This window comes from Cydia amplana, chromosome 1 (genome assembly GCF_948474715.1).
Source record: "Cydia amplana chromosome 1, ilCydAmpl1.1, whole genome shotgun sequence".
In the NCBI taxonomy this organism is placed as follows: Eukaryota; Metazoa; Arthropoda; class Insecta; order Lepidoptera; family Tortricidae; genus Cydia; species Cydia amplana.
The window spans coordinates 27,588,445-27,615,785 of NC_086069.1; the positions used below are offsets into that span (position 1 = coordinate 27,588,445).

At 39.7% G+C, this 27,341-nt stretch overlaps 1 protein-coding gene across 1 annotated transcript; it reads right to left on the reverse strand.

The window, feature by feature from the left end:
• Window positions 1-1,763: 1,763 nt before the first annotated feature.
• On the reverse strand, window positions 1,764-24,951 carry LOC134651963 (alpha-aminoadipic semialdehyde synthase, mitochondrial). The gene is made up of 20 exons (XM_063507108.1): window positions 24,638-24,951; window positions 22,109-22,255; window positions 21,498-21,674; window positions 19,613-19,765; window positions 14,381-14,527; window positions 13,917-13,995; window positions 13,334-13,461; window positions 10,842-10,993; window positions 10,410-10,532; window positions 9,615-9,786; window positions 9,245-9,315; window positions 8,719-8,843; window positions 7,807-8,041; window positions 6,718-6,854; window positions 6,104-6,216; window positions 5,116-5,284; window positions 4,555-4,649; window positions 3,675-3,876; window positions 2,814-2,990; window positions 1,764-2,033 (listed from the first exon to the last, which is right to left on the reverse strand). The coding sequence occupies exons 1-20, from the start codon at window positions 24,707-24,709 to the stop codon at window positions 1,915-1,917; spliced, it is 2,793 nt and encodes a 930-aa protein (XP_063363178.1). The 5' UTR covers window positions 24,710-24,951; the 3' UTR covers window positions 1,764-1,914.
• Window positions 24,952-27,341: the final 2,390 nt, after the last annotated feature.

The window sequence follows — 27,341 nt, forward strand, 5'->3', positions numbered from 1 at the left end:
TCATCGTCTTAAAATAATAACATGTTATTAACTAAGTTACTTAACTACTAATAGTACTACTTAACCACCTCTTGCGTCGAATGATGGTCCAGCAACATGTATAACTGACCACTAGTGGACCTTGTATGTTTGTAATAAGGTCCAGTTTTCAGTTAACAGTGTGGACGATTATACAAAATGTATTTTCGCGTCCCTAGCGTAGACGTCAAATAACTCATGGTTGCCGTACTAGCACCCCGATACAGTTGAGTTGTTGACAGTGTTGACTTAGCTATTGAAGCTTGCATGGCGGCCGAGCAAGTTCGAAACTATACTAATTTTATTTATTTCCCTTCATTAAAAAACTTAAAAAAGTGACGGAATACGCAATTATACTCGTAGCGTACGCAGCTCATTATACTCGTAGCGATTGCTACGCTGTAGGTCCGTAGCAGGTCTACGGATGCTGATATTTTGGTTAGAGTTTTCTTATAGATACAAAATCAAGTACTTATAAGTAGTTACGTAAGTAAAGCTTTGTAAAGTTTTAAGACATGAAGAACGAAAGCGTAATTAAAATTCGACGTACGTAACTTATATTTTTATATAAAAAAAACAACAAGTTATACCGTTCAAACACAATACATAGTGACCCGTAATTCTCTAGAACTTCATTTTCAAATCAGACAAATGAATCTTATATGTATAAATAGTTAATGATTAATGAATTTGACTTAATTGGTTGAAAGTGAAATCTCGCTGTTCGTATTATGTAGTACAAAATGCAATACTGATAACTTGTACTTGACAGTAAAATAAATCCAAACAGCCCTTCTGTGTAAAGTGGAGTCCAGACGAGACAATTTTTCGCCAATCTTATGAAATTGTCCGATCGAATCAGGCCGTGCGGACGCAAACGCCAATTTGATTCCCCGATCAAATCAGCAGGTGCGGACACAAAAATGCCAATTTTCGAATTTTCTATGGAATGCAAATTGGTTTTTAAATTTTATGTACGTGTGGATGCTAGATGAGATTGAGATTTAAGTAGGTATACTCATATTTATATAGTATATGAGCGTTTTTTTTTTGTTGTCCTCTACACTTTTTTTCAAATTTGGGATTTTTTATGTTATTTCTACTCAGAATCACGAGCTCTTTCTATCCTAATAGGAGAAAAAAAGTGTCCTAAGGTTTTTATTTCCATTACGTCACCATTTTTCATAGACTTTGTATGGCGGTCGCGGAATGGAAAGATCGAAAAATGTATGGAAATTTTGGGACACTTTTTTCTCCTATTAGGATAGAAAGAGCTCGTGATTCTGAGTAGAAATAACATAAAAAATCCCAAATTTGAAAAAAAAGTGTAGGGGACAACAAAAAAAAACGCCCATGATATTTTTTAATATTGAAATCCATCAGATCAAGTTATTTATTTTACTTGTTTATCTACAAAGGTTTTATATCATATAAATTGTGTAATGACACTAATGACGTTAAAACTTGATAGTAAAAATTTTTGAAGGAAAAAAATATTTTATTCTTTTGTTTATCCTTATGTCACAGTCTCAAATTTTGTTTTATTCCCCGCCATAAATTAGTATGGATTATGGTGGGCAACAAATAAATTCGACCAATCATAATGTCGCATTGCCTATTAGGCAGGCGCCTATTAGGATCCTACCATCTATGGCTGGCGCCATCTAATAACCTTTGACAGTTGCCAACCCCGTTCAGCGAACACGTCCAGCTGTCATTTAAACAAGATAAGCACATGCTGCTATCCCGCTCTAACATATGATGTTTAGTTGAGCGGTCGGCATATCGCGCGAGCTGTGACGCCATGCGCGCGCAGCCGCGACAGCAGCGACTTGTAGACTACCGGTGCGAAGGGAAGCACAACACATGCTGCTATCCCGCTCTAACATATGATGTTTAGTTGAGCGGGCGGCATATCTCGCGAGCTGTGACGCCATGCGCGCGCAGCCGCGACAGCAGCGACTTGTAGACTACCGGTGCGAAGGGAAGCACAACGCCACGCTCTTGAATTTCACCTGCAACCGACACAAAAAAATCACATCAAAACCTCGCTTGCTGTTCATAAATAACACATATGCCTATGCGCAGAAAAACATAGTAATACGGTTAGAAACTAATACCTTGCTTTTTAGACGGGGCGCTAAAGGTAAAACCTTTAAAATAACTTAGCTAAGTTTACAGTCGTGTATTGATAAATGCCAATTGAAAAGTAAAAAGGTTTCGGCATGACAGGAGCGTACGAAAAATCGCATGATCATTAAATTTCCATTTTATAAACGATTGTTATTTCCGCTAGATTTTCAGGTTAGTGTATACTATATAGTTAGTCGTTCCCCGGTCCAACATTACGAAAAAAAAGGTAATTCGAAACGCGAACGGACGTTTATTTATTGAGCCTTTTGCTTTTTATTTCATCTTGGCACTCATGCGCATAGTGACCTCCCGTCTCTTTTTAACAAAGACACAGTACACACTCACTGTCGAGGAGTCTTGGCAGCAATAGCTGTATGCCCCGATGACTCCCCGGGAACAGTTATAAATCATAAATCATAAATAAATCATTTCTTTTTCGTGATAAACTAGTTAAACATACAAAAGTAACATGATAAAGGTTATAAATTCATAATTACATATTGTTTACCACGAAATGGGCTCGCCTCAGCATAATGCTGACCCAAGAGTCGGCGCTGATCTTCCGGCGAGTCCATTTATTGTGGGCCACGATCGCAGCTGTACGGCACGTGTTATCGTGATTTTCCGTCTCTTTCCCTGCCCTACGTCTCATACACACTCACCGTCTATGATCATCTTGGCGGCAATGGCAGTGGGCAGCCCGACGGTGCGCGCCATAGCCGTGTATCCCGACGGATCGCCACGAACTGTCATGGTGACCTCTCGCCTCTCCTTGCGCCCGTCTCGCCATGTCACGCCAACTTCATGCCGAAGCACCACGAAGTCTGTCTCGTCGCCGCCTGTATATTTAAATGAAAACATTAAATCCCGTCAAGCCCTTACATTGAACTATTATTACTACGTATAGAACCGGCACAGAGGACCAGTATTTTGCGCCATGCGCTGTTGTTGTTTTGACAACAAATCATAGAAGCGGAGCGTGAATCTCGCGGCCTAGACACGTAAGCGCCATGAGTTTTACGGCGCTTACGACGTTTTGGTCGCGTGGTACAGGTTGCGATTGCGACAATTTTATTATTTGGTATGGCTTCTCTATAGTAATAATAACTCAATGAGCTCTTAACCAAGATCCCTAACATACAACTCTAACTACTTGTCTCCCGCAATCATAGATATAAGTAGAATAAAGAACAACTTATTCCACGTCGTTCTTTCATCTGTGAATTGAACAGCTTCGAGTCATGCTATCCCCGATGGTTAAATTTATAAATACCAGGGCTAATATCTAATTCAAATTCGTATCGTATTAAAACCTAGTTCGCAACAAATCATCCCACATAATGTAGTTCTTCCACATGAAAATAGATGTCCCAACCCCCAAGCGTGATTTCCTTTCGTGACCACTTCCTTTAGCTCTTACCTACTTCATATCAATGTCAAGTGATCTGCCTATAGTACAATAAACACGCGTTTTGCCATACTATTAATATTTTTTATTGGCTGTATAAGTATCTATACCTTACCTAATTTCAACTTGTTAGTCAAGTAATGGCTGACAGTGTCGAGCGGCGTGTTCCTCTTGACAATAACGCTATCCTCGAGAAGCCCCAGAGACTCGAGCCCGGCCGCGCCGGCGCCGCCGATGCGCTCCGTGAGGCGCGTCTTCAGGTTCTCATAGAAGATGGACGAGTCGGTGAGGCCTAGCAGCTCGCAGGCGAATTGACGCTGGAAATTATGAAGATTAGAATAGAGAGCGTTTATTCGTGACAAAAAATAAAAGAAAACAATAAGTAACACAACATAAAAAGGAGTCCAGACGAGACAATTTTTCGCCAATGTGATGAAATTGTCCGATCGAATCAGGCCGTGCGGACGAAAACGCCAATTTGATTCCCCGATCAAATCAGCAGGTGCGGACACAAAAATGCCAATTATCGAAGTCAGTATCTATGAAATGCAAATTGGTGATTAAATTGTGTACGTGTGGACGCTAGATGAGATTGGCGCCAATATTTTCCTGATCAAATCGGTCGATTTGCCCAGCCCGTCTGGACACAGCTTAATAGTCACGAAATGGTCCTGACTCAGCATGGTGATTAGTGTGCTTACATACCTACTTAGGTTTGGCGTTGAAACTTATGCTTGTAGAAAGAGAAAGAGATAATAGAGAGACCTCTTTCCAGGCAGGTGATAAGCCTGGGGATCGAAATCCGATGAAAGTTTATTAGAAGTTGTAATTTTTTAAACGGACATTCGGAAACGCGTTGTAGGAGAAGTATGGGCTCTTCAAATTTAAGTTTATACTATGTGTTTATGTGATGTGTGTGTGATGTGACTTCTTTCCTCCTCATCGCGGTTCAATGAATTACCTAGATATGTGAAGTTATAGGTATAATAACATACCCAAGTAATTTCAGGTCCTTCTGGATGGAGTGAGGGGTGCGGGTTCGGGTCCACCAAACCGAACAGCTGCATAGCGATCATTGTTTCAGCGAAACCTGAAAAGTATTGGCAGTTGTGAAATGGCCAAGATTAGTCCAACATGAACATAAGACTTCAAGTGTAAAGGCGGAACACGTAGCTTGGATTATTGGTGGTATGGTTTCATCGACGCTATATTATTCTTCCAAGGGTAGTTTGTTAGGTATATTTGTAATTTGCGGTGGGAGAATGGAATGGGTTATTAAGCATTAATTGACTAGCACTAGTGGATGACTGTTGACATGTCCTGAAAGCAATTGTTTTGAATCTCTTGGGGCTATAGTTACGTTCATTTTTGATGTGGGTCTTTTTTAAGAATCAGGATATGCCGCGATGTCATTAGTATCCCTATTTACCTCGGTACCGGATGGTCCATCTGAAGATGCTGTGTGTTTCCTCTATGGCCTCTATGCTATACAACTTAGCTATTAAAGCTTAGTTATTAATAAATACTAAGGCACTGATCAGTATCCACGTATCTACCTCTGTAGCGGATGGTGCCTCTGAAGATGGTGTGTGCGTCCTCGATGCCGTACAGCTTGGCGTACTGCGTGCTGTCTCGGTTCGGGAAGCCCTCGAAGGCGAAGCCGGGTAGGAAGTCTAGTTCGCGAGCTACGGACATCAGCTCGCCGCCGCTGAGGACCTCCACTACCTATGTACAAGTAAAATTAGATTAAATGTTTCAGAATGGATTGAAATATTCTGAATGTGACGCCCGCCTGGTGGCTATGGGAAGGGACGCATTTGTTCACTTGACTTTATTGGGAGAATAGTGCTATGAGCTAAGAGTAGAGCGAGCTATGGCTAGGACTAAGTCCATGATGACCTTACTTGGGCTGTTAGGTATACGTTTTTAGGAGTCCGTACCCAAAGGATAAAAAACGGGACCCTATTACTAAGACTTCGCTGTCCGTCCGTCCGTCCGTCCGTCTGTCACCAGGCTGTATCTCATGAACCGCGATAGCTAGACAGTTGAAATTTTTACAAATGATGTATCTCTGTTGCCGCTATAACAACAAATAAAATAAATATTTAAGGGGGGCTCCCATACAACAGACACGATTTTTTTGCTCTATTTTTTGTTGATGGTGCGGAACCCTCCGTGCGCGAGCCCGACTCGCACTTGGCCGGTTTTTTTAAACATTCAGTGAAGTCACTTAAGTACCTACGGTTTAACTCAGGGATTTTAATCTGCGTCGGCGCGCGGCTATCGTGACCACTGCTCATGCACTGAGCGCCTACCACGAACCACGTTCGACGTGTTGCCTCTCTGTCGCACTTGTGAATTCGTACGTAAGTGTGACAGGGAGGTAACACGTCACACGTGGTTCGCGGTAGGCCCTCTGTTTGAAAATAGACATTTAGACAACTAGGTAGGCTCTCCGAATCATGTCGCGCGAGAGACTAAAAATACGCGAGTTAACGGTAAAATTCGTTTAAATCGTTCGAAAGTTAAAAGCCTATGGCTTACCTGTCCTCTGCTCAAGTATTTAGCCGCGGAGATTGTGTTGAGCAGCACGCCTCGCGGGTTCCATGAGAACTTGTACCTCAGAGCGTTGTCACTGAACTCGGGCGCCGGCAGACCTATAACATATTGAATGTAAACTTTCACAATTTAATATGATAGTATTGATAGTACAAAAGAAATCAGGACTTAAATTGTGTCTAAAATACACTTAAAATTTATTGCAGAATCCAACAGGTTTCAGATTTTTATTCGTAAAAAAATACAGATTTTTACACGTCATAAAACGACGTTTAAGAACACTATTTTTTTTTCGGAACCAAGAAATACCTATCAGGATGTAATTTATTTTATTTTAAATAGGTACCAACGCGATTGTCATTTGATTAGATGTCCAAATGAGTTTGGATATCATCCGTAGCGGACCACGTACCGGAAGTCACAGCGCCGGAAGGCCAAAGACTAGATGAACCGACGATCTGGTTAAAGTCGCGGGAAACCGTTGGGGGGGGGGGGGGGGATCTCTTGGGGGGGGCTCTGTCCAGCAGTGAACGTCTTTCGGCTGAGATGATGATAATGATGATCATCCGTAGCGCGTTCATCATCAGGGTCAAACATACCTCCGCAGTAAGAGACGAAGGAGTCGACTCTTCCGCCATGGTTCTGGACGTCGTGGATGCACTCGAGAGCCAGGAGATGGTCGATGCCGGGGTCCAGGCCGACTTCGTTGAGGATCGTCACTCCGGCCTCCTTAGCACTGTAATATGGATAGCATATTGTAGAGTCGGCTCATTGAAACCATGAAGAAATAAGTTTTGGCAAAAAATTCATTTTCGGTACAAGCTTTTAGAATAGAAAATAGAATAGAATAGAAAATATTTATTTGGTGTAAAAAACATACATTATTTAGGTACAACAGAAAATTAATTAAAGAAAGGTACACCAAATAGGATGCCGCTTTATCGCTGAGTCGTTTTATCGCTGACTGTAGGTACTTTTCTTTCCACAGGCAAACTAATACTCATTGAGACAATTCTAACAACCTCAAACACTTTGCGCTGTTTTATCACAGAGTTCCCTTGGACATCTCCTGTCGCCACCACCAGATCAGCTCCATTTCATCATAATATTGCTATGTCATCCGATTTACATATGTATGCTAAGTTTTGGTAATAAAGTATTAATAGGGTCTCACCGGCTATGTAACTCCTGCACCTCAGGCCTCACATAAGACGCCGTGACCATGTGCGCTCCGGCTTCGATGGCGGCTCTCGCGGCGGCCCCGTGCAGTTCGTACGGCAACAGGGACACCACGAGCCGCTCACCAAGTATGACGGTCTTGTGGTGATAAAGTATAAGGCTCTCACCGGCTATGTAACTCCTGCACCTCAGGCCTCACATAAGACGCCGTGACCATATGCGCTCCGGCTTCGATGGCGGCTCTCGCGGCGGCCCGTGCAGTTCGTACGGCAACAGAGACACCACGAGCCGCTCACCAAGTATGACGGTCTTGTGGTGATAAAGTATAAGGCTCTCACCGGCTATGTAACTCCTGCACCTCAGGCCTCACATAAGACGCCGTGACCATATGCGCTCCGGCTTCGATGGCGGCTCTCGCGGCGGCCCGTGCAGTTCGTACGGCAACAGAGACACCACGAGCCGCTCACCAAGTATGACGGTCTTGTGGTGATAAAGTATAAGGCTCTCACCGGCTATGTAACTCCTGCACCTCAGGCCTCACATAAGACGCCGTGACCATATGCGCTCCGGCTTCGATGGCGGCTCTCGCGGCGGCCCCGTGCAGTTCGTACGGCAACAGGGACACCACGAGCCGCGCGCGCGACACCATGGCGCGGAGCGCCGCGTCGTCGTCGGCCTGCAGGAACGCGGAGCGCACGCCGTAGCGCTCAGCTAGCGCATCCGCCTCCTCCTTTACTTGAGACGCTAAAATGTAAACCAATTTTTAATTTTTAAGTCCGTGCTTGGCTAATACAGAGATGTTTTTATAGTGTTAATGAATTTTTAAATAATGATTTAATGGGATTTGATTATGTATGACTTCGACTTTAAGATAACATAGGAAATATTTGTTTGTACACCTGTAAAGGTAGAGTCTTGGTGAGTCCATGTGACAATAGTAATTACCGGCAATGTAACCCATTTCTCACAAACAATAAAGATTATGATTATGATTATATTATTAAGATTCACTCTGTAACAAAACGCGTCTATTACGACAAATATGACCGCTAGGTGGCGCAAGCGCGAGCAGGCGTCCGTTCCATAGTGGTGCGTGGCAAATACTATATGGCTATTAGACACCAAAATTAGTGTGGGGCGCATTGTACTTATTGTAGGTACTTGTAGCGACACGACGAAAACGCGGAGTGAGCCACGCCTGGCACGATGTGTTATTTCGGCCATCCTGTGGCCGTAATGGAACTTTAATAACACGGCCAAAGAAAGCGGCCTTCTGTTGGGAATAGTTGTATAGTCAAACCTTGGTTTCGCATTTTTTTCGTTAATTTTTGTAGGTTTTTTGTCTCACGTTGGAGTAACTAGGAACTTTTTCGTACATTAACAGACGTAATCGAAGTAAGTCATCGGCAATAATAACGTACCGATAGTAACAGAGATATTTTTCTCCTTCGCGAGGTACTCGACCACGGGAGCTGACACCAGTCCACTGCCCAGGATGACCACCGAGTTCTGCTGGTCGTTGCCTTCCACCTTGTGGCGCGATCGACTGCAAAAGGGATTTACAAAATTATTTAGTTACTCGAGAATTTTAGGAAGAATATCCTTAGGCGGTTTTCACATTGGATGCGGATCGGCACGCCACTATATATACGTGCATAGCGCTGGGTCGCTCATACAAGTCATACACAGCCTATACCGGCGAGCGAATCCACATCTAACGAGAAGACCGCCTTAAGAATGGGTCACGCTAAAACGATCCGGATCCGGGCCGAGACTTCGTTTTCTATAGAAAGCATCATATGATCAGTGATCACCGATTACCCAACATAGACAACGAAGTGTAGGACGACTCGGCCCAGACACGGGCCGATCCAGCGTGAGTCATCCTTAAAGCAGTTCGTCAATCAATTACTAACATTTTATAGGTAGGTACAGCGTCCGACTTACTTGTTTGATGATCGCAATTCGTTAATGTATTCGAAAGGCGGCGTCAGTGTGCCGTTACTCGTGATTATGGCCTGGAAAACGTAGATTTTGTATAATTATAGGTAGTTATAAGTCACTTATTTAATATTTGAATAGTGCTATGCTATGCTCATCAACAAAGAAGGAAAGACTTTCTATGAAGCTACATCAAGACTGATGGTATGTATATGTAGGTATATGGGGTGATACGATGAAGCATTAGAACTGACACTAATACTTCGTAGCGTCGATAACTTATGTCCATGAAATACAAAACTTGCCCCATTACCCCATTAGCACTGAACCAGAGATATAACGAAATCATTCTAAGTTTATGGATCTTATGACTTACTCCTTGAACGACGGGCGAGAAGTTGTGTTCCTCCAAGGGCCGCGAAGCATCAGACTTCATGATGTCCTCGGCGTAGGGGAAGAGCAGGTCTCCGAAGAAGTCCGTGGACTCGCGCGGCAGCTGCGTCGGCATGTTGTCGATGGAGCACACCAGCACGCCGGGGCCCTTGAAACTAATATTTTTTTGTCAAAAAAAATATTTTTGGTACAAGCTTTTATCGCTGACTGTACTTTTCTTACGACAGACAACTAATACTCATCGAGACAATTCTAAAAACCCCTAACACAATTAGGTTGCGTTGTTTCATCACAGAGTGCCTATGGCCACCTCATGTCTCCATCATCAGATCAGTTGGACAGTACCATATTATTGTATTGTCAGCAGAACTACATACAGCTGCCAATTTTCATGGCGCTACGATCCTTGGAAGGTGGTTAAATTAGTTACCTTAGATTCCATTACATAGTTACATACAGGTCGACCTAATAAAAGCTTGTTTTACTTTAAAACCATCTGTCTATTACAGGCCGCGGCCGCCGGCTCCCTGACACTGCGGGGTTGCGTATTGCATCGCAATCATAATGTGATTTTTAGTGTTTAGTTTATACTTTTATAATTGTATGGGCCACTAGTTGCCTGAAATAATGATTTCATTCATTCATTCATTCATTATTAAACAAATTGGTTAGGTACACGAGTTACTTGGTGTACCTCACCAAAAACATATTCCACCTTTGGTCCTTCGAGCCGGATTTGATTCAGATGCACGCCGAAAAAGAGGTTGAAATGACAAACCTTTTAGTGTCCTTATTCCGATCGGCGTCATACAGACAGAAGGGCGTGTCGATGGTGGTGCACTCGTTCATGAACTCGATGGAACCGCCTGGATCCGCTGAGATGTCGCAAATGGCCAGCATTCTGGGAAATATATAGGAAGAACTTTTTAAGGATAAGTACATAGAAGAAAAATTACAAATGATCCCAAGGGCGTAGCCAGCCAGTGAACTAGGGGGCGGCGAGTTGATAGGCCTGAGGGGGAAGGGGGGCAGAGGCCACAGAGGGGCATGCATTGTATGTAAAATTTGAGTTCCAGGGGGGAGCAGCTACCCCCCAGGCAGGTACAGGCAACCTGCCTACGCCCGTGGATGATCCTCGTTGTGTCTGGTTCTGATTACATAATGCTAGATCTAGCGCCTTCAAGATTACTGTTAGTACTATAGTACTGACCGGTGCGGCAGAGCGGGGGCGCCAATGCTCTTGGGCAGCCAGGGCGTGTTGGAGGGGATGAGGAGGTGCTTGGCGTCGGGGATGGTCAGCAGCTTGGGGCTGTCCACCGCCCAGTAGATGCAGTTCACCAGGACAGACGTGTATGGCGCTATCTGTTGATGAAAACATGTTTTTGCTTAATCAAATTTGGTAGTGGTGGTGAGGATTTAACCAGAACCAGTTTTTTCTCGGATACGCGTATAAAGGGGCCACTGATTAACAGTCCGCCGGACGATATAGGCCTGTCAGTTGTTTGGAGCTCTCAACTTTTTGTTCTAACTGACAGGCCGATATCGTCCGGCGGACTGTTAATCAGTGGGCCCCTTTAGGGAGCTGAAGCAAAGCGTTTAGAGCAAGTGCATGGGAGTTTCATTACATTGCATCATTTGATCGGTCGGCTGAATTGACGTAACCTCAATGGTCCGCAATGTAACTAAAATCGTATACGAGTTCGCGCGCCATTTAAATCAGCCCTAAAAGGCCCCAGGAGACAGGAGTAGATCAGTTAATTTAGAAATGCCCTGCATGTGAATAAATGACCGAAGACATGCGGTATTAAATTCCAAAAAATACTTAGTGATCTACCGATTACAAATGTGAATGAATACGTTGAAAGTGAAATCACATCAAAAGTATTAACCCAGCTCACTATGACCGATAACGTAGCCGATGTTATTCTGTGGTATTTGTTTACTACTTACTACCTACGTTATCTAGGTATCTCATAGATAAACTGCAAGGGTAATGAGGCGCAATCTTGATGCGCTGTGTGCAAGTAATCAGCTGTTTATCGTAAGCACTTGTCTATTGAAAATAAAGTGGTACTTGTGCTGGCAATCAAGTAAAATGAATGAATATGTAGTTGATATGTAGATTGCACAAAGTAGATAATTAAATTAAATAGGTCAGCACCGTGGAAATTTATGAACGCGAGTTTAATAATTGAATAGGAATTGATTGATGTAAATGGCAACTTTGACAGGTATAATAATATGTAGATTACTTGTGTATCAGAACATTCTTTGCTACAGGCCACCGTTTACGAGTTATTTACAAAAAATATTAACAATTGATTATAATTAACTTTCTACCTTAAATATTTTTTTAAATATTGATCCTAACGAAAAAGCGTATTGAATATTTAATGTAGACAATTTTATGAAGATTACTTATGTATCAGAACATTTTTGCTACAGGTCACCGTTTAAGAGTTATTTATAAAAAACTACAAAGGGACCTTTAAATCAGATTTAAGTTTTCTAACACAACATGACTGATCAGTTCATCAGAATCACATAACATAAATTGACCTCCGCATTGGATAGAAAGCAACATTTAATGTTCCAGTATTCAAAGAAAGTTAATTGCTGAATCAAAACAACTAAAAATGTTCCAGAATCCCCAATTTTAAACTACTACGTTTTTTGCTTATCGATGTCAGTGTCGTAAGCGCCATCGGCAATAAGGTCCCTTTTCATAGATAATAGCACATATTTCCATTTACGAACCTGCTGAGAAAGAAATTCTATATATATGCAGTTTCAAAATCAATGAATCATAGTATCCGCAGTCTACCCTAATGTCTAATCGAACGAGCGAGCAAAGCGAAGCGAAGTTCTTACATTCGACTTGGGACACGCGGCTGGCTAGGGGCACGTCCCGGCATTTCGATGTTTTTAAGCTGAACTATCAGAGGATAGTTTGATACACAATAACTTAAGTAAATTTGTTCTAATTTAAATGAAATTGGGTAAACGTGTAGTTGAGGGCATTATATTTTAGTCATTAAATGATGAGCAGGCTCGATCAAGGGGTTATTGAGCTAGAAGAGCTTAGAAGGCTAAAAGCAATTTGAGAGGGGTCTTGCTATTCTGGTCATCTTGTTTGGTATCAAATGAAAGTGCTCGACTTATACATTTTTTTATTTTATTATCCAGTTTTAAAATACAGTTCTATGCGAAACGCGAGTTCTCAGTTCGGGGTGAACTACTAGTAGATGTCGACACGAGAAAATAATTTGAGAGGAGACTCACTAACTTAAACTTTATCAGTTAAAGTAGGAGAATTTGGGATAAACAAAGTGGACCCTAGGCTCTCCGAGGTCGTAATTAAAACAAGCACTAAGATAAGGTAGAGAGTGATAAAGGAAACGTTTAGATATATTTTCCTTGAAGACTCAAATCGTTGAAATATCAAATTGCAAGGAAGGAAGCGGGAATAGTTATTTACGATACAAGTGCGGAAAAGAGGAAATTCGAAACGAGGGCGATAAATTAAAACACGACCGAATGGAGTGTTTTAAATTGACACGAGTTGCGAATTACCTATTCGCACGTGTATTGTACAACGTTTTACAGTACATATGGCTCTTTAAACTTTCGACATACGCACGGAAAGTACTCTTTCCCGCACTAGTTCCGAAAAGTAGCACCATTGTAATGTAAAAATATTACCTTTTGCGCGAAGGTAGAGATGTATCGCTCAGGGTGTTCTTCATACTCCTGCGCATCGTAACCGCCGCCATTTTTCCTCTCCAAATGGTGCCGCCGGCGCACCTCGCACCCGTAGATCTTGTTTGGACCTGTAATCATACACATGTAGATAAATGTAGGTAAGTTTCTCTTGCGTACCTAAACCAGGCGTGGCTCACTCCGTGATTTCGTCGCTTTGCTACAGGTAACTAAAAGTACATCCGTTCCGGCCCAAATTTGGGGAAAGCCATAAGCCGCGCGTGGCGCTGTCGCCACCTAGCTGCCATATCTGTGCTGATCGTCAGACGCGTTTTGTTAGAGAGTGAGTCTTCTGTACTTAGTACTATTATTTATTCTGTGCTTAAACGAAAAAGTGCCTAAATATGAGTAAGGTAAGTTACCCAATGATTGGCTCTTTTAGGTGTCATTAGCCCCGATTTTTCTAGGAAAGTCACAGTGCTGCGTCAAAAAAGGCTGAACAAGCCAATCATTATAGGGTTCGACTAAGTTATATGGTTTTGCCTAATATGAGTTGAAAAAGTTGAAATTATCAAGATAAACTTACTTCCGTGTTCCGCTACTTTTCTGAGCATTTCCGGTGGAACGTATTCGTGAGGTAACTCTGAGAATATTTCTTGACTTCCCTGAAATGTTACAAATTTGTTATCGATGTATGCAGTTTTATTGATTGGTTTAACAAATAGTAGTAGACGCTAGACGGCACTATACTATACCCCAAGGCGGGGCACTGAGTCAACTTTGAGAAAGTTTGAACGACCTCTTCACTCAGCTTTGCATCCAACAACCCGAATTATCTGCTGTCATAAGCCATATAACACAAACGTTGTTTTGGTCATAATCCTCAGCAACGAGCCAAAATACTTCAGTAAGTACCTATGTAAATATAACTGTGACATTTCATGGGTCAGTTAAACGAAGGTGCCTAAAGAAAAAGCGGTTACAGGGATATTTTAGAACCAGAGCGCTGCCGAATACCAGTCCCAGAGTATCCGTCATACCCATACATACCTGGGAAACGTTTCCTGAGCCGGTAAACACGAACGTCAGCGGTCCCAGTGATTTAGGCATCATGCCGAGCGCCACCTCGTACCCGGCGTCTCTGATGGCTTGCCGCGCCATGCTGGAGTTGCGGTAGTTGTGCGCTGGTCCAATGTGCTGGAATATACACGCTGTATACATCTCTTTCTAATCAAACAGATAATTGGCCTCTCTAGGAAGTGTGGATGAGGAAGGAGTTCCAAAGGCTTTTTTTTCATACACTGCTACTCATCAGCACGGCTTAGTGCGTGCTCCCCACAGTCGCTGCAAAATGCGTCAAGGTCGCATCTCTATTTTAGTCTGCTTCTACCCCGGTAAACGTGCGGTGTCCATTCGGTAGCCAATTTGGCCCACCATTCTGGGTGCATTCGGCAGACGTGTCCTACCCCCGCCCAAAACATTTGTTTTTCAGTCAGCAGAATAACCGTGAGAGCTATAAGCAAAGAATTGCAAGTTCAGCAGTATGCAGAACTAGTCAGCTTGAAGACTTGCTTCTGCTTGAAGTATGTCATTTAGTGGAAAACCGCTTGTACTTTACGCACTAGCGTCGAGCACCACTCTGACCTTAGCGGTCGTTCTGAGATTTCGGAAAATTGCGTGATGTGTAATCAATAATCATCTAATGTGAACAATGTGATAACCATAACTATTCTTTGACATGTCATTCGGATAAGAACAAAGAGGAAGAGCTATGTCTAATAATTCTATTTTTCATATTAGGGCGATGACAATCAAGATTATGGGTCGCCTGGTAATCGGATACGCTTACGATAGTCCTAGAAACATTACGCGAAGTGACTGTGAGGTGTGACTAGAGGTGTGTTAGTGATACCTTTATTGATGAACTACTCGTAACATATTGCTTTGGTTGGCTTTGGTCTACCGATCTTCGTTTCATTTTCTTTAGTGGGTCAATGTAATCTGAAGGTAAAATTGTCACATGGCAACCTTATCCACGAGTATCCAAGATATCTATCTATATCTAAGAGCATATTTATTACCAACTAGCTGTTGCCCGCGACTTCGTACGCGTGGATTTGTATATTGGTGGTTATATATTCTATATTAGCTTAGAACATTATGCAGAAAACGATAGCAGTAGGGACTGCAGTTAATCATTTGTTAATTATTATACACAACCTGGCTACGAAGTTTCAAGCCCCTAACTGAATAACATTGTTCTCGATATAATCCCTCTCAACCCCCAGCATATTTTCAAGTCCACTATTTAGTAAAACCTACTACCTAACTACCTATTTACGAAGTTTGAAGTTCCTAGCTTTAAATAAAATTTGAACTCTCTACCAACTTTCAACCCCTTCTTAAACCTTTTAGGGGATGAATTTTTAAAAAAGCTGAAATTACTTATTATGTATTATAATAATATGCCTTTATACAACGATTCAAGCCCCGCACTCAAAAAAATGTTTGACCTCCATACAAATTTTCAACCCCTTTTTTACCAACTTGAGGGAAGAATTTTCAACAATGCCGAAATTACTTTTCTTGTATTCTAATAATATGTCTTTATACAAAGATTCAAGTCCCGCACACAAAAATGTTTGATCTCCATACAAACTTTCAACCCCTTTTTCACCACCTTCGGGGATGAATTTTCAAAAACGCTGAAATAACTTTTCTTGTATTCTAATAATATGCCTTTATACAAAGATTCAAGTCCCGCACTAAAAAAAAATTTTTGATCTCCATACAAACTTTCAACCCCTATTTAATCCCTTTCAAGGGATGAATTTTTAAAAACGCTGAAATTACTTTTCTTGTATTCTTATAGTATGCCCTTGTACAAAGATTCAAGTCCCGCACTCAAAAAAATATTTGATGTGCATACAAACTTTCAACCCCTTTTTCACCACCTTGAGGGATGAATTTTCCAAAACGCTGAAATTAGTTTTCTTCTCTTTTATTATAATACCTTTTTACGAAGTTTCAAGTTCCTAGCTTACAATAAAATTTGAACCCCAAGACAAACTTTCATCCCCTTTTTAACCCCCTTAGGGGTTGAATTTCCAAAAAACGTCCCATAGCTTTTTTTGTAATCGGCTATTATGCCTTTCTAAGAAGTTTCAAAGCATTTGTAATGGATTCAAACTTTCAACCCCTTTTTAACCATTTTATGGCATGAATTTTTAAAAACGCTGAAATCACTTTTCTTGTATTCTAATAATATGCCTCTGTACAAAGATTCAAGCCCGTTCTCACAAAAATGTTTGAACTCCATACAAAATTTCAACCCCTTTTTCACCACCTTGAGATATAAATTTTCAAAAACACTGAAATTTTTTTTTTTTCGTTTTAATACCTTTTTATGAAGTTTCAAGTTCCTAGCTTAAAATAAAATTTGTACCCTGTACAAACTTTCAACCCCTTTTTAAACCTGTTAGGGGATGAATTTTACAAAACGCTGAAATTACTTGTATTATCTTCTAATAATATCCTCAAATACAAAGATTCAAGTCCCGCGCTCGAAAAAATTTTTGATATCCATACAAACTTTCAACCCCTTTTTCGTCACCTTAGGGGGATGAATTTTCAAAAACACTGAAATTAGTTTTCTTGTGTTTAAATTTAATATCTTTTTGCAAATTTTCAAGTTCCTACCTTAAAATAAAATTTGCACCCCAAGACGAACTTTCATCCCCTTTTTAAATCCCTTAGGGGTTTGAACTTCCAAAAACGTTGCAATTACCTTATTTTGTAATCGGCTATCATGCCTTTCTAAGAAGTTTCAAAGCATTTGTTATGGATTCAAACTTTTAACCCCTTTTTTACCACTTTACGGGATGAATTTTCAAAAACGCAGAAATTTGTTTTCTTGTATTTTAATAATATATCTTTTTACGAACTTTCAAGTACCTAGCTTAAAATAAAATTTGAACCACATACAAACTTTCAACCTCTTTTTAACCCTGTTAGGGGATGAATTTTACAAAACGCTGAAATCACTTTTCCTGTCTTTTCATTATATCCCCAAATACAAAGATTCCTGTCCCGCGCTCGAAAAAATGTTTGATATCCATACAAACTTTCAACCCTTTTTTCACCACCTTAGGGGATGAACTTTCAAAAACGCTGAAATTAGTTTTCTTGCATTTTAATAATATATCTTTTTACGAACTTTCAAGTACCTAGCTTAAAATAAAATTTGAACCACATACAAACTTTCAACCTCTTTTTAACCCTGTTAGGGGATGAATTTTACAAAACGCTGAAATTACTTTTCCTGTCTATTAATAATATCCCCAAATACAAAGATTCCAGTCCCGCGCTCGAAAAAATGTTTGATATCCATACAAACTTTCAACCCTTTTTTCACCACCTTAGGGGATGAATTTTCAAAAACGCTGAAATTATTTTTCTTGTATTTTAATAATATATCTTTTTACGAACTTTCAAGTACCTAGCTTAAAATAAAATTTGAACCACATACAAACTTTCAACCTCTTTTTAACCCTGTTAGGGGATGAATTTTACAAAAGGCTGAAATTACTTTTCTTGTCTTTTATTAACATCCCCAAATACAAAGATTCAAGTCCCGCGCTCGAAAAAATGTTTGATATCCATACAAAATTTCAACCCTTTTTTCACCACCTTAGGGGATGAATTTTCAAAAACGCTGAAATTAGTTTTCTTGTATTTAAATTTAATATCTATTTGCAAAGTTTCAAGTTCCTAGCTTAAAATGAAATTTGCACCCCAAGACGAACTTTCATCCCCTTTTTAACCCCCTTAGGGGTTGAATTTCCAAAAACGTCGCATTTACTTTATTTTGGAATCGGCTATTATGCCTTTCTAAGAAGTTTCAAAGCATTTGTAATGGATTCAATCTTTCAACCCCTTTTTAACCCTGTTAGGGGATGAATTTTCAAAAACGCTGAAATTACTTTTCTTGTCATATAATAATATCCCCATATACAAAGTTTCAAGTCCCACACTCACAAAAATATTTGATCTCCATACAAACTTTCAACCCTTTTTTCACCACCTTAGGGGATGAATTTTCTAAAACGCTGAAAGTATTTTTTTTGTATTTTAATAATATATCTTTTTACGGACTTTCAAGTACCTAGCTTAAAATAAAATTTGAACCACATACAAACTTTCAACCTCTTTTTAACCCTGTTAGGGGATGAATTTTACAAAAGGCTGAAATTACTTTTCTTGTCTTTTAATAATATCCCCAAATACAAAGATTCAAGTCCCGCGCTCGAAAAAATGTTTGATATCCATACAAACTTTCAACCCTTTTTTCACCACCTTAGGGGATGAATTTTCAAAAACGCTGAAATTAGTTTTCTTGTATTTAAATTTAATATCTATTTGCAAAGTTTCAAGTTCCTAGCTTAAAATGAAATTTGCACCCCAAGACGAACTTTCATCCCCTTTTTAACCCCCTTAGGGGTTGAATTTCCAAAAATGTCGCATTTACTTTATTTTGTAATCGGCTATTATGCCTTTCTAAGAAGTTTCAAAGCATTTGTAATGGATTCAATCTTTCAACCCCTTTTTAACCCTGTTAGGGGATGAATTTTCAAAAACGCTGAAATTACTTTCTTGTCATATAAGAATATCCCCATATACAAAGTTTCAAGTCCCACACTCACAAAAATATTTGATCTCCATACAAACTTTCAACCCCTTTTTCACCACCTTGGGGGATGAATTTTCAAAAACGCTGAAATTAGTTTTCTTGTTTTTTAATATAATACATTTTTACAAAGTTTTAAATTCCTAGCTTAAAATAAAACTTGTACCCCATACAACCTTTCATCCCCTTTTTAACCCCCTTAGGGGTTGAATTTTTCAAAATCGCTTCTTATCTCTTGTACACTTTATAAATGCAACCTAGTGTGCAAATTTCAACTTTCTAGCTTTTGTAGTTTCGGCTCTGCGTTGATGAATCAGTCAGTCAGTCAGTCAGTCAGGACACTTGCATTTATATATATAGATTACTGGCAATCGCCTTGATAAGATAGTAAATATATATATACATAATCAAAATCAGGGTCTTAGAAGATGAAGGTAGGTACATTATAAATAATCATATAACAATAACCTAAATTCTAAACAGGTTCTTCAGAGAATCAACCCAATAGTAAATCTCCTCGCTATTCGAAGTCTGTCAAACATCGTCAAATTCTCTAAAGACTTTACGCCTCCGGGTGATCTAGAACGTTTACATACCATGAAGGGTGTGTGGTGCCCCAGCGCCAGCAGTCGCAGCCCCAGTCCATGTAGTATGTTGATCATGCCCGCGACGCCCGCGTACTTGCCGAACGCTACCACCCGGTTGCCTGCATCGTCCATCAGCTTTTCGTAGTCTATCAGTCTGATGTTCTGAACAAAAATGCTATAGGTAAGTGTAGTTTTAGACCAGCAGTCGGCAACCTTTTAGCAGCCAAGGGCCACATAGTAGTTAACGAAGTTGACGCGGGCCGTACTTTTTACATATTTATGACTTTATCAGACATTGTCGTTTATCAATGGCAAAGCAGCTGACATACAGACTATATTTGTCTTACAAAAGAGAGCCATTCGTTCTATATATAACTTAAGAGCGCGTGAATCATTAAGAGAACTTTTCAAAGAAATTAATATTTTAACTGTAGCTTCCCAATACATATATGATAGTATTATTTATGTTATTAAGAATCTAGACTCCTTCACTAAGAATTCTGATGTCCATAACTTTAACACTAGAAATAGTTATAAGCTTGCTATCAGAAAGTTTCGTGTCCGTAAAGTACAAAAGTCATTCGTTGGGCAATGCATTCATTTTTATAACAAGTTACCTGAGGATGCTTTAAGATTACCCTTTCCAGCTCTTAAGAATTACTTAAAAAAGTCATTGATGTTAAAAGCTTATTACAGAGTCGAGGACTACTTGACAGACAAACATGCATGGTCCAAACCAGAAACTAACTAATAAAAAGTAGTAGCAATTAAAAACATTGTATTATGTATAGAGTTATAGGTGACACAGCTCAGGTAAGCAGGAAAGCACATCAAATATTATATGTTGGTAATTAATAATAATCAATCAGATTTATATAATATGTTTTCCCATTTCTTTTAATAACTTTATTTTCTTTTCCTTTTGTAAGAATTTGATATGTTTTCTGAAAGAGCTACGATTTTGTATGATTCCATGTACATATGTATATTTTCTAAATCAAATTTCTATTACACCTTATGTGTATAATTGCATGAATTCTATAGTAATTTAAATTGTATTTTTTCCCTTATTTTCTCGTAATGCATGTTAATTATAAGATGTAATTATTTTTGAAAAGATGTGTCCCGCCGAGTTTGTTGCCGGTCCCATATTGGGATACCCTCCTCCAATTGAGGGGGGATTTAAATCTTCTCGGGGCAGAGGTGTAGGGTTGGAGCCGGTCTACCTAGCTTTATTTGACGTTCATAAGCGCATTGTAATTATGCCTACTTGAATAAACTATCTTTTATCTTTATCTTTATCTTTATCAATATTATATACAAAATAGCCAGGGGAGGCTCGCGGGCCGCAAGTGACAGGTTCAGGTTGCCGACCGCTGTTTTAGACGGTAGCTGAGAAACGTTTTGAAGTTCGAATAGGCAAAGGAACAAAGACAAAATCGGGTCAAGAGAAAAAATATCGTAAGCACAAGCTCTGTTGTGACGTTTCGAACTCTCAAGTGGAGTTTACTGCGTTGAGCTAGATTCTGCTAGAATTGCTAGATCAATACACTTGCTAACTTGTTTTAACAATATTTAATTAATGCCAGGATGGCAATGTTTGGATCGGACAGACTACCGAAAATCGCAAATAATGTGCGAGAAGTCATATTTTGTTCGTTATTAATGTCTATGGATTGATGTTGTTGATGCCGATGCGATGCCTCACTCCTGAATATGACAGAATTGAAGTTGCCTTAAACAAAAAGGGGCGCCATTTTGTCGATCATAGCACAGCAGCAGCATTAGGCTTATTGGGCTCTTGTGCCTTGATGATGTCCAAGAACGGGTCAATTTGGGATGATGTAAATATGCATCGGATCTGCCTTACGCCTGGATATGACAGAACAGTTACCTTAGCCAAAATGGCATCCAGCATGGGCATATTAGCTTCCTGTGCCTTGATGGTGTGCGAAAAGAAGCAGTAAGTCTTGTTCGGGATGAGGAGGTCTATGGGGGTCTGCTTCACGCCGAAGATCACGTTGGCTTCGCTGATGTCTTCTTGGATCACTGCGCCAGCGCTTATGTAGGACTAGAAATTTATAGAACTTAAAAAATCTGGCATAGAATCTGACCAAGCTAACTCGGTAGCGATTTTGATAGCACAGACTGTGCATGTGCAAGTGTAAACATAAACGCGAAACTTGTATTCAATTATGTTTTGTTCGTCGTTTAAAATAAAACTTGCACACTCTGTGCTATCAAATTCGCTGCCGAGTTAGCTTGGTCTCACTCTGTTTCATTTTCTGGTTAGATAATTTTCAATAAAAGCTTATGATTACAATAACAATCATCAGAACATTCAGAACATATTGTACGCATAAATATCTTTCTTATTGTCGCCATTTTCAAGCATGTGGGGTAAGCGTGCCGATTACGGGGTTGAAGATATGAAGCTTCCCGCTCTGGCCGCTCCCATACCGACTGGTCTACACTCACTTGCACAAAGTACCAATGACCACGTACCTGCATGGGGTAAGCGCGCCTGTTGGAGGGCTGTACGATGACCTTGACTCCGTTCCGCACGAAGCGATTCACGTTTAACGGAGCGAATGGCGCCCGCCGCTCCCATACTGACTGGTCTTCGCGTCGGATGGCTATTACTTTCCGTGACTGCAACAAAGGGGAAATTTAAGAAAACAATCTTGATGTAATAAACTGGAATGAGCATGTAATTTTTAGCCGATAAATATACTAACCCCAAGTACTAAAATGCCGGTTTTATTGACCAGTTCACTATCCAATCAAGGTGATTTCTGTACCAATCATGTACTTCTTCTGGACATCTACTGTTTAGGGTAAAGGGTAGGGAAGAAGAAGAATTTTGTACTAAAATTACAAATCGGTTAGACAAGTTGGGGCAATTGAAGTGGGGAAACTTAGTATCTTAGAATGTAAAAACAAAATTGAAGGCCATTTTTAACCGCCGACGCTAAAAGAGAGGTGTTATACGTTTGACGTCAATGTCTGTCTGTGGCAGCGTAGCTCTCCAACGGATGGACCGATTTCGATGCGATTTTTTTTACGTGAAAGTGAGTTGCCTTGCGGTCGCTCTTAGCTAATATGATTGATAAAAATCAATCCAGCAGTTTAAAGGTTATCAGCTGTTTTGCAAAATAAAGTACTCAAGGCATTTTTTGGCATACCTAATGGCGTATGGGGTTTTTAAATTTTTAATTTTATAGTTGTATGTAACTATGTATATAAGTAGAGACAGTCAGCATTAATAGTACCGGATGAAACAACGCGCTAAAATATCTGCCTCATTTGCTCTTTATTTAATTAAAATTTTACGAAATCGTAATTGTACTTGATCAGAACGTGTGTGTAAGCTAAGTTCTATAAATGTAACGTATTACGAAGATTTGCTAAATTATTGATACGGATACACGCCCAGAAGATAAGGTAAAATTGTCAACAAGTTTAAGGTGAGAATCGACACACATTAGACACTATCTACGTTTGATTTCATTAATCGTCATTGACAACAAGATAAACATAGTCGATAAATGATTACGATTACAAGCAAATCTATGGCAGGGTAAACGAAATGAATTAAGAATAGATTACCTATCATATGTTTTTTGAAAAATATGAGTATGAATAAATAGGTAATCGCGGCTACATCGATCGGTTAGTAGAAGTTTTTTGAAAAATATGAGTATGAATAAATAGGTAATCGCGGCTACATCGATCGGTTAGTAGAAAAGATTACACCAACTTTAGTTTTATACACCTACCTAAGGTCAAGCGGCGAAAACACACTGGGATGCCGACGATAGGCGGATTTACCCTAACTTTATTAGACACTAACATTTTTGTGGAGTTTCTGGACTAATATTTTAATTTAGTTTTACTTTTCCTGTTTTCGTAGCACAAGAATTCTTAAGATATATAAAAGTGTGTGTACTATAATAACATAAGGTTACTTTCTATCCAAAAAAAATGCAAAACTCATGAAACCTTAGGGCTAGTTTCGACAATTGAGACAAACTAAAGATAATCTATAAAGGGATTAATCATAGATTATACAAAACTGTTAACATACGCTGTGGTTCTGCGTAACGTTTGAAACCCTTGAATGTCTTGAATTATTGTAGGTTTCGAAAGTTCGGCTTCCACCTTCGCAGCCGCCAGTAGACCTTACGAGACCGCAAATGGCTTTCCAGAGGTTCTTCAGCCAGCCTTCAGGCGCTACAGCCGTAGCGGTTCGCTAGATAAAGAAATTTCATCCTTGTTTGACCTACTTAAATACAACATTTCTGATTAATGTGACGCTTTGTCAGTTTCAGGTGGAAAGACCAACGAACTTCTTAGAATAGCTACTGCTACCAGTAGTGCGTACGTAGTGGTATATTCTCTTTTGTTAGCTACTGAACTCTGAGTAGAGCTAAAAATCAGACTCAGCTGTACCAAGCTGTACAGCGCATAGATTAATATTTTGCGCGAAGGTTGACAACGTCAAATAATGTTTGACAAATAAGGTTTGACATATTACATAATAATTAATATTATTATTACATATTATTAATTTTATTATAGCCAACCAAAACTTTCATTGGCCCAGAACCTAGAATTTTTACTTCGCGTACATACCTAACAATTTATTTAAGATACAAACGAGAATGCCTAAACCTACCTTGGTAAACATTTACTTATTGAGTAAGTACCTGATGTAATTGCGAGTTATTTGCGACAAGTTGTTTATGAATTCTTATCGGTAATTACTCATTTAATATATCTGTTAACAATCAAATAGGTATCTAACGCTAATTTACCAACGGAAATCGTTATAAATATTCCTAAAAAAAAATTGCTGTCACATTTTTATTAATAATTGTGATAAGCCCGAGTAATTAGTATGACAGAGAAAAATGCCCGCAATTTGCGAACTTCCATTTTCGGGGTTATATTATATAGCCCAGTCCACACGTCACCAGTTTTAAACACACCAAAATTGTTTACATTGCACCAGTTTTAAATTTAAGCACTTACCTTATTTGCTGTCGAATAGTATGCCATGTGATGTATGCGCTTCGAGCGCAGCGCAGCCGATTTATGTAACATTTTCCTATTATAATTATACTAAATTAATTGGTAAATATAATGAGCCACAGATCCAATGTGCTTCATACGAAGCGCGTGGGTAAACTATTTGTGTATAATCTTATTTAGAGTAAGGAGCTCCTTAGTTGAGAATAACAATCGACTGCCGTTATCACTTCGTGATAATGATAGCTCATTATATATTTGATTCTCGGCCTGGAGTCGGCCCAATCATACGTCATTCTTAGCGGGTCTTGCAGCATCTATTTTAGTATCTAAAATATAACTTTTCGGTGACCTCAACTGTACGGATATGATGGTCGTTCTTGTCTACGTGACAGCGTGATAAAACGGTGTCCGTCACTTTCTTTCCCACGGTGTTAAACAGTGACAGTTATTTTATCACGTGGATAAAGATGGATAAAGCTATCCATAATAGGCTGGCAGCTTGAACCGGAATCATCTACACGAAAATAGTCCTCAAAACTTTACTCTCACGCTCTTTGTGTTGGGGTGAAAAGTTGTGTGCAATCGAGACCATGTTATTTGCACTTCATTTCATGAATTTGAGTCTATCGCTGCGCTCACGATGTTATGGTGAATTTTCAATTGCCCGCGGGTGACTAAAGTAGCGCTTTGTATTAAGTATAATTACAGAGACAATGTTCAAGATAAATTTAAAGACAGTTGTCGTACCTTAGGTAGGGTAGGTGCGTTAGTTTTCGTCCACTTGACGAAATTTGAATATATACCTACATTGCGGCACAAATTTGTACGTATTGCAATCCTTAATTTAAAAACAATATATCTATCTACATACAAATGATATTTCGCAAGAACAAAATTAAAAATCAAATATATTATCTGCTAATATGTAAAGTGGGCGAAGACTTGAGCATGGACGAAAACTAGCGCAATGGCCCTATGTCATACTTCCGATAGTAACAAGACGAGCGAGGGGACAATGCCGAAAATGAGTCCACGGTAAAATCCACGGGTGAACAGGCACCTTCTGGGCAGGCTCGCTCCATCGTAGGCCACGTCTTCGCCTCGGCTAGTCTGTGGCCATGAGTAAGCCCATTAATTATATAAAAAAAAAATTAACTCTGTCTATTTTCCTGTAGATCTATGTGACACTCGGAGTTTGAAGCATCCATATTCTACGATAACCGGTTGACTCCTAGCACACGCTACGACCCTACCAACCCGGCCCACGGAAAATGAGTGAGAGATCCGAAGCCAAGTTATGGCCCATGGCCCGTAGGAGTGTGGCCCTCGAGCAAAACAGTTTAAGAGACCTTTGATTTTAAGAGGGGCATTATAACTCGAGCCTGCATTGCTAATAAAACTCGGCAGGCGTTTATTCAGACTGCATTGAAATTCCTTCCTAAAAAGGGTGGATTATTTTAAATGGCATTTATTTTAAGTCGTAATAAACACATAATATGGGAAATAGTCTCAGGTAAAATTCGTATTAAGGCCCCAGTACACAATGGGCCATCGCCGGCCACTCCAAGGGATGCAGCCATGCGGTAGAATGAGACAGCAATATCACTTGCTCCCTCTAACGCATAAATGCGTCCCTTGGAGTGGCCGGCGATGGCCCATTGTGTACTGGGGTTTTAGATAGGTATAGCCGGGCAAACAAGTTTGTCAGTAGCAAAAGGAGCGAAAATCAAATTTTCTACACGACGATGATGTGAATTTCGCGCGTTTTTAAACATGCCGTTTTTAGGGTTCCGTACCCAAAGGGTAAAAAACGGAACCCTATTATTAAGACTAAGACTTCGCTGTCCGTCCGTCTGTCACCAGGCTGTATCTCATGAACCGCGATAACTAGACAGTTGAAATTTTCACAAATGATGTATCTCTGTTGCCGCTATAACAAATATTTAAGGGGGCTCCCATACAACAAACACGATTTTTTTTGCTCTATTTTTTGTTGATGGTGCGGAACCCTCCGTGCGCGAGTCCAATTCGCACTTGGCCGGTTTTTTTTCTACTGACGGAAATGGCTTGACAGACTTTATATTCAATAAGAATGCTAACAAAGAGTAAAGTAAGTATACAGGGCGTCCCACGGCGATGCCACATGGAGGGAAAGTACCTTAAATATCATAGATAGCATATTTTGCTGAAAGAAGACTTCATTTTATTTTTAAAACTTAGTAAAGTTGCATTCATACTTTTTTAATTTTTTTTGAAAAAAAAATGTATGGAAAAAAAATTATCGCGTCATTGGAGGAAAAGTACCTTAATTATTGTAAATGAACATCCAGAGATGTGAAAAATACTTTATAAAAAGTATTTAAATACAAAATACAAATACTTCCTTGGTATACTATTTCAAATGCAAAATACAAAATAGTTTTTGAATTTGTATTTAAAATACAAAATACGAAATAGGTATTTTCAAAATACTTTTTAAAAATACAAATACTTTGCGATAAAAGGTACTTTGAATAGTGAATACCTAGTCTGAATTAAAAAATATTACTCAGAATATCCGAATTGAAAAGACTCTTTATTCTTTGAAAACAGTGTGTCAATCATCCTCTATCTAAAGTGCAAATTTCTAGTTGTTTGCTCATATTAACCGGAAGGATGGATGGATGATGGTTTATAACGGACAATTTTTAAAAGCATTAATTTA